At 39.0% G+C, this 11,508-nt stretch overlaps 1 protein-coding gene across 3 annotated transcripts in view; it reads left to right on the top strand.

Moving 5' to 3' along the window:
* GRM7 (glutamate metabotropic receptor 7) overlaps positions 1 to 10,805 on the top strand; it is an 861,915-nt gene extending 851,110 nt beyond the window's left edge. For all 3 annotated transcript variants that reach the window (XM_084765938.1, XM_084765937.1, XM_084765940.1), the window contains one exon: positions 9,593 to 10,805. In XM_084765938.1, the coding sequence (XP_084622064.1) occupies positions 9,593 to 9,642 (50 nt within the window). In that variant the 3' untranslated portion in view covers positions 9,643 to 10,805. The remainder of the gene's footprint in view (positions 1 to 9,592) is intronic.
* The last annotated feature ends 703 nt before the right edge of the window (positions 10,806 to 11,508 follow it).

Genomic DNA, 11,508 nt, shown 5'->3' with positions numbered 1-11,508 from the left:
TACTAGTTGGCACTCAGTTCAATGTTAGGTAATATATGTATATGTAACCTCATTGTTTTCCTCTAAGATTAATGAACTAGGGAATGTTAAGGGATGGTGACAACTTTACAAAATATAACTATGATGAGAGGGAATTATATATATAGTTTAAATTATATATACTATATACTATACATACATATATACCATATATTGTATATACATATATATACACACTGTTGCTACTTAACTAACTTAATATAACTAGTATAAAAGGGAATTATATATACACACATGGTATATGTGTTACATATCATATATGTACTGTACTACTCATATTTTTCTTAAAATTAATGGATCAGTGTATGCTAAGCAACAGCAACAACTGTACAGAATATAACTACTATGTAAGGGAATTATCTCCACCTACTACTGGTTCTGTTTTGTTGTGTTTGTTGTTGAATGATTTGTCTTCCTTAGTAGGATATATATTTTGGATTTGTGCTTTGTGTACCATAATTTGAGTCCTGTGCCTAAAGCTATATCTGACACAAAATGGTACTCAATAAATAGTCACTGAATTACAATGAGGCACAAGTTGCTCCTGGGTTAAGATGGTTTTTATCTACCTTTGTGTTGTTACTTCATAATGAAGCTCTGGGTAAAAGCTGGATAAACTTGTAGAGGACTGAGTGACTACCAATCTCCTAGCTTCAAATGCCAAGACTCAGTGTTGAGCAGCAGCTGTCATGTAGCAACAGCAAGTACGCTTCTGCAGCCATCTCACCAGGGTTCTTTTATTTGTGTCATCAGCTTTCTGACTGGCTTTGGAGCACAGCCTCAGTCTTTGATGTATTGTCTGGTGGTATCCATAACGCATTCCCGAACATTTGCATCTACAAAATATTGAATTGCAAAAAAAGCACAAAAGCTTTTCAATATCCAGGCCAAGAGCATTATAAGAAAAAAAAAAGGAATTTATTTGATGTAGTAATTTAGTGCACCTTTTCCCAATATATATCTCAAAGTACCCAAGTTGTAACTTAGCCGATCTTCATGGTATTTTACGAAAGAAACTATCTGCTGGCTTCAGAAGCATTTTCTAAGAACCTGTAAACATCTGCTTGATGCTTTACATCTTAAGTACAAATTGGGTTTCTTTAAGGAAGCACTAAAATCTCCATTTACCCTTTTCATGGTAGGATTGAAAATTGATTTCTCACTTTTAGCCAGGTTGCTGTGACCCTGCTTAAATGCTCAGAGTAGCAAAGAGTGTTGTGGTTTCAGAGTTACAAATGCGAAGCCAGGCACAGGGCTCAGCAGTTAAGAACACTTGCTGCTCTAGGCAAAGAGACAGGGTTGGTTCCTAGAGCCCACATGAGCAGCCTACAAGCATCTACAGCTTAAGATAAGGGACCTGACACGTTATTCTACATTTAGTGCGTGTGGTGCACAAATACACATATAGGCAAACACCCCCACACAAAAAAATAAAATAAAAGAATCTTTTTTAAAAGTTACAAATGAAATCTGAACAGCACTATTCAAAGTTTTCTTTGAATACAGCAATACCAAAGAAAATACAAGGCTGCCCCCCTGTAAGATCTTTGTAGAACTCATGGAGAACAGAGGCCCACAACATGCTTTGCACAATTCAGAAGTATGAAAAATTCACACAGTTTGGATGTGGAGACACTCATGAGAAGTTGGGGTTTAACTTTAGTTGTGTTAACTATGTGGAAGAATTGGGAGGTAAATCCTGAGAGTGTACAGGGTCTCTAACGTAGTTGGCCGTACTGTAGCTGTAACTTGAAACTCAACTAGACCCATGAGAGCATGGCAGATGGCTTACTAAAGAGAAAAATAAGAGAACCTTGCAAGGAGGAAAGTTACCCATGCGACACTCTATTTGGACATTGTACAAGATCCCCTTGTGGCCACTGAGTGAAACTTCACACTGGAAGCTTTTGAGGAATCCTTCCATGAAGAAGTAAAAAGAAATGAATAACAACAAAACCAGAGGGGTTTTGATGTGCTGTCATTCCTAGTTTCTGAGATGTAGTAGGGCAATAAATACAGCTATGGAAGTAATTTACCTGACCCTACCTTCTTCCTGAGCCCAAATTCACCACGCCCTGACCTGATTCCTTTCACTTTCCCTTCTCTTCTTGTGAGCTCAGATAGTCCTTTCTCTAGGAAGCCCTCCTGGGTTCAAGGCATTTCTTCCTCATCAAAGATATCAGCTGGTCTTCACATGCTGTCTCCAAAATAATTATTCACTTTATATGCCAATTGTAGCCCCCTCCCTCATCTCCTCCCTGTCTCACCTTTCCTCCCTCTTCCCCCTCTTCCCCTCCCCTAGTCCTCAGAGGGGGGGACCCTTCTCCCCTACCAAGTGACCCCAGCCTACCAAGTCTCATCAGGAGTACCTGTATCATCTTCCTCTGTGCCCTGATAAGGCGCCCACCAGGGGGAAGTGATCAAAGAGTGGGCAACAGAGTCCATGGCAGGGATAGCCCCTATTCACTTTAATAGAGGACCCATATGGAGACCAAGCTGCCTATAGACCACATGTGAGTGGGGGCCATAGGTCCTCTCCATGTATGGTCTTTGTTTGGTGCATCAGTCTCTGCTGGTCCCCGTGGGCCCAGATTTGTTCATTCTCTTGTTTTCCCATTATTCATCCTATTGCTGTCCAAAAAACATAGTGAACTGGTGCCAAAAGTTGCTTCACTGACCTGCTGTATACCATGAAACTGGTCTGTGACACATACAACTTTGCTACACCATTAGACAGACAACCAAAAGTGCCTCCTGGTGACAGGAGTCAACCCTTACCTGAATACACAACAAATGAGAAGTGAGTCAACAGATTGCAGGTCCTAGACTATTTTCTATAGTCAGCATCTATGAGAAATGGCATTCAATACTTGTCAAATACTAATTTCTTGGGTAATTGGATAGATAGACGGACAACCAGATTTTAGAGTTTTTGCAACTGGATTAAAATTAATGGTGATTGGGACTGTATTGTGCTTCTCCTGGTCAATTATATTCTCACCTTGTCAAGCTCCCTGTGTCAAGAAGTCCAGCAGGGGCCAGCAAGATGTCTCAGTGAGTAAAAGCATTTACTGCCAAGACTCAACACTGGGCTTTGAGCCTTGGTTGAAGGAGAGGGCTGTCTCCTGCATGTAGTGTCCACAAGTAGGTTATGACATCTACACACACACACACACACACACACACACACACACACACACACACACACACACACGGGGTCGGGGTAGGGGGAGAGAGAGAGAGAGAGAGAGAGAGTCAGAGAGGAGGAAGGAAGGAGGGATGGAGGGCGGGAGGGAGGGAAGGAAGGAGGGAGAGAGGGATGGACAGGGACAGGGAGAAGGACAAGGCAAGGCAGTACACAAATACAATTTCTAAAGGAGAGGAGGCCAGCTAGTCAACCTACGAACACTAGTTCACAATTCTTCAGAAAGATTATTGCAAAGAGCTGCAGAGGGAGCTGGGGAGATGTATGGTGTCTCAAGGGTTTTTTTTTTTCCTTTTCATAATTGGATTGCCATAACTGTGAATGGCTCATCTTTCACTCATCATGTTCTGCATTCGTGTTCAGATTTGCATCTTTTGGTATGAATAATGTACTAATCCAATCAATTAGAAAAAATGTATGGGAAATCATTTCACAATGGATTACTTCTTACTGAATGATATACAGGAAGCTGTTGGTATTTCCTCAGATCTGGAATGAGAGTTACTGGTTGAAGACATCGTCTGCATAACTTTGTGCCATTAAATGATGTATTATTATGATTATCAACACGCTGAAAACTGATTTATTTCTAATGCCTAAACTAGAGCTGAACACACATCATACTTGGTACATGGTTTTTGTTGGATGGTTAAGTGAAAAATTAACTTTTACATAAAATGCAGAAATCTGGCTTCTCTTTTAAAAATGGGGAAATCTGCCTGTTGTGATAACAGCCCAATGCGCTACACCTCCTAGTTGAAGCAAGCCTTTTCCAGTTCAGCCTGCTGATTCATTCCATTTTATACCCATTCCACTATGCTGCTTGATAGTGTACATGGGATTAATTATTATGTTAAAGCTCTGAAAGGCCTTACACAGACCTCTTTATTTATGTGGGAAACTCTCGTGTGTGTCTACAAGGGAAATTCCTGAACCAGTGGCACACATATTGGTGCACTATTTCCCATGTGCTGGATTTCTGCAGCAGATTAAAGAGATCAGTCTAACCTCAGCAGAGTGCAGTGACTAATAAGGGCCTGGAGTGTCAGTGTAAAGCCTTTGTCAGGGTCTGGCAGTTTGTTCAAGAGTTATTCTAAAACTATGACTCTTCCAGAACATTGTGCTAATTTACACCGGTATCACCGTGCTAAGAGATTCTTCTTTATTTATTCTTATACCAATATTTGATATTAATTCAATTTATCTTGCCATTCCATAAGGACAAAATGCTATCCAATTGTCTAAACCTTTGTTTCTGTAAAGTTGTAAATTTTTTCGCTTTTTGTATTTTTTCATCAAAAATTATCTTATTGTATTTTAATCTGTTTTCTAAAAATTAGATTGTTTTTGAATGACTTATTTGCATAATTAAAATTAGAAGTTATCAGTGTGTTTTTCTTTAATTTTAGACAAATGCATAAAAATTTTCTTGGCTTATACTTTAGCATGATTTTTTTTAAAAAATGATGTTGTACTTAATAAGCTGTTTGCTTTGGTCTCATTGGCTTTTTAAAATCAGAAAATAGATTTCATGGATAGAAAAAACAAAGCTACAGAAATGATTCTATCCAGCACATACAATTGCAAAATGAATTCAAATATCTAAAAAGCATATGAAAACCAGGTGTGAGGAATGGGAGGTGACTCAGTGGTTAAGAGCATGCACTCCTTTTGCAGAGGATCTGAGTTCAGTTCCCAGCATCACAAGGACAGATCACAACTGCTTGAACTTTAGCTCTAGGGTTAAATGATGCCCTCTTCTGGCCTCTATGGGGATTTTACTCACATATGCACATAGCCACCACTTTTTTTATAAAAATTAAGGTAGTAATTGAATATGCACAGAGTAATGCCATTCTGTGTCTTTAAAACACATGAGGTAATACTGTCTATAGTTTATTGGTAACTACACCTGAGGCCAGCAGGTATGGTAGGTGAGGGAAACGGAGGATTGGCTAGTAGGGGTGAGAAGAGTGTAACTAGATGTTCATCTCCTTACTGTGGATAGGATGCCATTGCCTTTATGTGTGTTATATTTAGGGATGTGATACGATACTTTTTCCTTTTAAATGCTTGCAATATTCATATGTACACTTCTATATATTCGATATACACAAACATATTTTTACAAACTGAAAACACATGACATTTATCTATTAAAACATATAATTTGTTACTTATAAAATTAGGGAACTTAAAAAATGGGCTAAAGGGAAAACTCTTGCTTCATCCTCACTTATTCAGTTTTCTCGGTGCTTTTTTAAAGATAAGATTCCTTTTCTTCTCGGCATTTTGTTTTTTACATTTTTAATAGTTTCTTTAATCAAGTTTACAATAAATAAAAGTTTTATGAGACAAAAGTTTGGAGAATGAGCAGTGAGTCATCTCAGGGGTAAATAAAGGTGCTTGGTGCCAAGCATGAACATTTGTGTTCCATCCGTGGATCCCACATGGTACAAGGAGATAGCCAACTCCCCCTTGCTGTCTTCTGACCTCCACCAGTATGCCATGGCTCAGGCTTTCCCCTCCCCCTCCCCCCACAAATTAGTGCAATTAAAAAGCAAGACCTGGAGAAAAGTATACTAAAATTAAACTTAAGTTAATATTCAAATTAGCAACACTGTGAGGTTAATGCCAAATGAGAAGAATGAGCTGGATGTCTCATCTTTCCTAAAAAGAAAATAATGTGTAATAACAGTGATTTAAGAAGTCAGCATCCTTAAGGCTTTCTCACTGAGGGCTTCGGTTCTTTGAAATACCTGGCTTTGAGAACAACTGATAGAGAAATCAGATGGGAAGAATACAATATACTCTTGCTCTTTCTAGAGCTGGACAGATTGTTCCATGGTAAAGAGCCCCTTGCTCTTCTTGTGCAGGACCCCGACTCAGCCAGCAGCACCTACATCATACCTCATGATCATTCATAACTCCAGTTCCAGGGGATCTGGTATCTTTTTCTGACCTCTAGGCACCAGGAATGCATGTGGGTGGTACATATACATACACGCAGGCAAAACACTCACACACATAAAATAACTAGATGATAGATAGGTGATAGATAGATACCTTTAAATTTTTTTTCATTCTATTTCCATTCTTAAAAACAAACAAACAAAAAAAACCTCTAGCTTCTAAGAGAAAGAAAGTTCTAAGCTTTTCAAAAATAAAAAGCATATCTCTTTAGCAACTATTTTTCTGGACAACTATTTTGAGCTAGGCAATTCTCTTTCCTGGACCATAAACTACATTGCTATTCACATAAATAGAATTATCAGCCCTGCAGGCACTTCTTTTATTTACTCATAAGGCCAGAGCAGTTTAAAAATAAACACTATAATACACTGGACTTTGCTGTGATAAAGAACAGAAATTGCCATTCTAGGGGCTGCATAAACTTCATTATAACCTTGCTGCAATGCTCCAAAGTAATTCTGCAAAGAAAGCATATATCGAGGCTTATCCTTTGTAGAGAAGTTTGTAACCTAAAAATACATTTATATGTTTTATTCCCCAGTGAGAGGCTGGGATAATTCTGACATCTATGCTATCAACAGTCCACAGGGTCTAAATTACTGCCCTCATTTTATAAAGCCTCTACAAATGTTCAGCCTTATGGTGGAAGGCTATGCTCATCTCACGTAAGTGAAAGAGCAAAATCAGAACCCAGGCAGGTGAATCCACAGCAGCAGGGTCTGCCCACCATATGAAGAAGAAAAAAAGAGACTCTGTTGTCATATAGCATGGCAGTGGAATACTGGCCCTGCTAAGCCCTATATCCCTCCCATCTATAATGGGGAATGCAAATCATGTCTCTATCGTTTTGAAAGTACAAGATAATTCGTGCAAAGCTTCAGTGAGTTCTACCATGTTCTGCAAAACATAATCTCCTAATTTTCTTTTGTTCCGCTGTTTAGTTGTGATGGTTTTCATTTGCTGTTGCTAACTAAGGGTCTCACCTAGCCTAGGCTCGCCTCAAACTTGCTGGGAAGCTGAGGATTAACTTGAACCCCCAACACTTCTGTCTCTGCCTACTATGCGTCACAATGAGGCATGCAGCTTTTGGCGTGGAGCTCAGGGCTTTGTCCATACTAAGCAAATACTCTATCCACTTAATTATGTTCCTAGACCTAATTTCCAATTATGGTTTATTTTTTGTATTTATCTATTTGTGTGTATGTTTATTTATGGGCCTGAGGCACCCATGGTACGTGGGTTGAGGTCACAGAACAACTTTTTCAGAGTTGGTTTTCTTCTCTCATCATGTGCATTGGACTTAGATTCTGGGAGGCTTCGTGGTTTGGTGGCAATTATCTTTACCAGCTGAATTATCTCTGTGTCCTAAATATCTATATTTTGATTTTAACTTAATCCAAGTAAGTGTTCTCTATAGCACAGGAGCGGCATTTTTCTAAGCTACTATCCTTTCAGTAAAAATTCTTTACTGACTTGTATTATATAGTAACCTATTTGGGGAAATTTAATTATTCTTTTTCCACTAGACAATTCTGCTTACACAGAATCTGGTCTTAATTAACCACACAATAGAGGTGTCTCAGATATTTAGGTCAGCTCAGGCTTCTGGGGGGGTTTGTTTGCTTTCTTTCCCTTTAGTCCAGAGGATAATAAGCTCCTTGGCATTTGACAAGACACACTGTGACAATGACTCATCCGTATCAGCTGAGGTTGACTGGCCATGACACTGTAAATAAGGCTTGGAGTCTGGAAGCATCTTTAGAAAGTTTCCTCATTGAGAGCTGGGGATGCAGATCAACTGATAGAGTGTTTCCTTGGCATGCTCCAAGTCCTGGGTTCGATTCTCAGTCTGGCATTAAAGGATGTGGTCCTACATACTTGTAACCTCAGCACTTGGGAGGTGCAGGCAAGAACATCAGAATTCCAAGGTCATACGTGGCCACATAGAGAGTTTAGGGGCAGCCTAGAATAAAAGAGACTCTGTCTCAGAAAAAAGAAAAGAATGAAACTGTAAAGAAAGTTATTTTTCTTCTTTATACTCCAAACAAGAAAGTTGTTGAAGGCAATAGACACTGGAAGAGCCATAGGAATGTTCTTGGGGGACTTGGGGTCCTCTGAGGCTAAGTCCGCATGCTCATTAAACGGCAATGCATCCTGATTACAGTTTTCAGGAGTCTCTCACTTTAATACAATTCTATTTTCTTTTATTTTTTTCTATGGAACACAATATGCTGTAACAGAGAAATGAGTCTTCCAATCAGAAATGATCAGAAGGTGTATTTGAATCCCTCCATAGAATGAGATTCAACTTTTTAGGCTATGAGAAGTATCTTGAAAAATGATACTTGTGGATGCATTTAGAATATAGCAGAAAGACTATCCAAAGGTCTGTTGCAAGCTCTTAGCGCACTAATGCAGCTGCCAGGGCCTCTAAATTCACACAAGTTCCTGCTTAAGAGTTCTGGAAAGATTCTTGCTACTTCACTGTGCTCTAGGAACAGCTCTATCAGGAAAAATAAAGAAATAAGCCACAATCAACTGTATGTGACAAAGCATCTATGTGTAATAGAACTTGCTGCAACATAATTAAGACGGAATCAGCCAGAGCCCATTATTTCACAGACATGGTGTTATATACAGGAGAGAACCAGATCCTAGGTACAGCCTGATACCTCGGAGTTTCCAGAGGTATCACAAGCACTGCCTTTTGGCCCAGTGTGTAGCCCCGTGCCTGCCTTGGGAGAACCAATGGATGTGTATTTACTGGATTCTTTAGTAAAGGCAAGAATCCCAGGTCTTTGAATGAAACATAAGCTGTTCTGCATCTGAGGAAAACAAACATAGAGTGTGACTGCTCAGACATCTAAAAGTTTCCAGGTGTGCTTTTAACCTAAATGGAAATTATCATGAAGATTATGATTTACACATGGCTGATGGGACTGGAAAAAGAGATGTTATGAAAGCTGACCGGTGGATGCACTCCGCTAGCCAACCTAAGTGAATCCCAGTGGCCCACAACAGTCCCCTCCCAGCAGTAGGGATTGTTAATGAAAATATTCAGATGATCACATGATGAAAATCTCTGTAGTACCCAGTGACCCTCAAGGTTTAGGTTAGGCTAATAAAAAAGTATGGCGACCAAGAAGAGGGAGGTTGGAGACATGGCAAAGAAATGAATCCAGGTGAGTGTGTATCACTGGCAGATCGATCTTAGTGGGAGAAAACACTTACAGATAAGTGCAAAATGCTGAAGGATGTGTGTATTCCTCAGAGATGTCTCCTATCTTGACTTGGTACCAAAAAAGCCATCCAAGCTCTACCGTTGAATGCAGGGTCATTGCCACAATTAACTTTTTCCCCTCTATTTCTCTCCAGGCCCTGCTGCAAAAAAGAAGTATGTCAGTTATAATAACCTGGTTATCTAACCTGTTCCATCCCATGGAACCACAGAGAAGGAAGGCCGTCAGTTATTCCGTCACCCAACCTGGCATAGGACTCTTTTGGTCCTGCCCGCTTCCTGTCTCTGGAGGAGCTTCTCCAGCTGGGAGACCAACGTTAGAGGATCCACACATCCTAAACAGCTGCTTTATGAGACACCTTTACTTTATCTTGGCTTAACAAGTCATTGGCATCAGCACTGCCATCTGGCTGCAATTCTGGACTCCCTAAGCAAGGGGAGAGTTGAGACTCAAGTCCCACGCGGCTCTTTTGGATGAACCGCTGAGAGCCTCTGGACTGTTTTTTTTGGGGGGGGGGGCTGACTTGTCTTTCTACGTATGTACTTCGAGGCTGCAAGGTTTTGAAATTTTCTGTACAGTTTGTGAGGACATTTGCACTTTGCCACTACTCAATGTTGTACCTCAGTTCACTGTTTGTTTTTTGGATGCCCTGTTTTCATAGAACCTTATCCTCTCAGATGGTGGAATCTGTGGGAAAAATTAAAACAAGGAATTAAAAAAAATCTTGGCAGACATAAGAGAACACAAACCCCCATGCACATCTGTAAGTGGTTGTACGGTTATGATTATAGTACCACGGAAAATCATGTTTTTTTTTTAAACACACACACAAAATGATATTTAAAGACCAAAAACTGTGCTGGGAAGATATGCCCCACCTATCCTTTGGTACATGGTAGGTGATGTCATGTGGAAGAAAAGCATTGGCTAAATGGAATAGAGGTCTTGATCTTTGGAATGCATGCCAGTAATGTATTTTACAGTACATGTTAATACTTTATGTTTAATATTTGTATTTGTGTTCTCTTTTATTATTTTACTTAGGGTATATGAATATTTTGCAATAATTTTAATGATTATTAAGCTATTTGAAGGAAAGAATATGGATTTTTCATGTCTTGAGGTTTTGTTCATGCCCCCTATGACTGACCAATGTGATAAGGACTTTAAAAAAGAAGCATGTGTGTTTTTTACTGTTTGTAATAAGTACTTTCGTTAATCTTGCTGCTTATGTGTCAATTTAGTGGACAAAAATCCTTTGCTGAAAAAAAATCCCTTTCCATTCTCTTCCAGTTCTGTGGTATTGTCTAAGAATGTATCAATAAAATACTTTGGTTAACTTTTTTATTTTCTGTAGTAAGTGCTTTAGTTGTCTGCACTGCCCTTGTTTATAGTTTATTTGAAACCCTGAGCTGCAGAACACTAGAGACAAGTCATGTTCTAAGCTTTCAACTAGACCATATCTGAAATACACAGCAAAACTTAGCGTGTGCTCTGCTGGAAATGAAAGACTCACCAAACCCAAGCCTTCACTCCCTCTATAACTAAAGATCAATTGCCAAAAAATGGTCAAATGCTGGCTCAGCAAGTTCTCTATGAAAACTAAATAAGAAAGATAACAAAAATAAATATTTGCTTACATAAGTAACACTCTGCATAAAATTCATTAAAAAGATAAACATTTCTACAAAACTGAACAGAAAGGACGTAGGACACAGGAATAGATAGCTGGAATAATGGATTCATTTTTGCATACAAATATGGTAATGAAGTTTGCTAAAGCAAGAATAAAATTCAGGACTCCATATTCTTTAGTGCAAAAAAATCAAAACCAAAAAAAAAAAAAACCAACAAAAACAAAAACAAAAACAAACAAACAAAATTCAAAAAAATAGAAAAAAAGAACAAACAAAACAAAATAAAAACACATGCAAGAAAACACTCACAGCAGCATGTGTACTAGGAACATACCATGTTATCTTTGTACAGGATGACACTGGTACTTAGTACTCTAAATGGACCCCCAAATACAATGTATATTAAAAGTCCCCT

The sequence above is a fragment of the Acomys minous genome, assembly GCF_964271855.1.
Source record: "Acomys minous genome assembly, chromosome: 17".
NCBI classification, from domain to species: Eukaryota; Metazoa; Chordata; class Mammalia; order Rodentia; family Muridae; genus Acomys; species Acomys minous.
The sequence above is the reverse complement of the archived record's forward strand: the minus strand, read 5'-3'. Positions and strand labels throughout refer to the sequence as shown.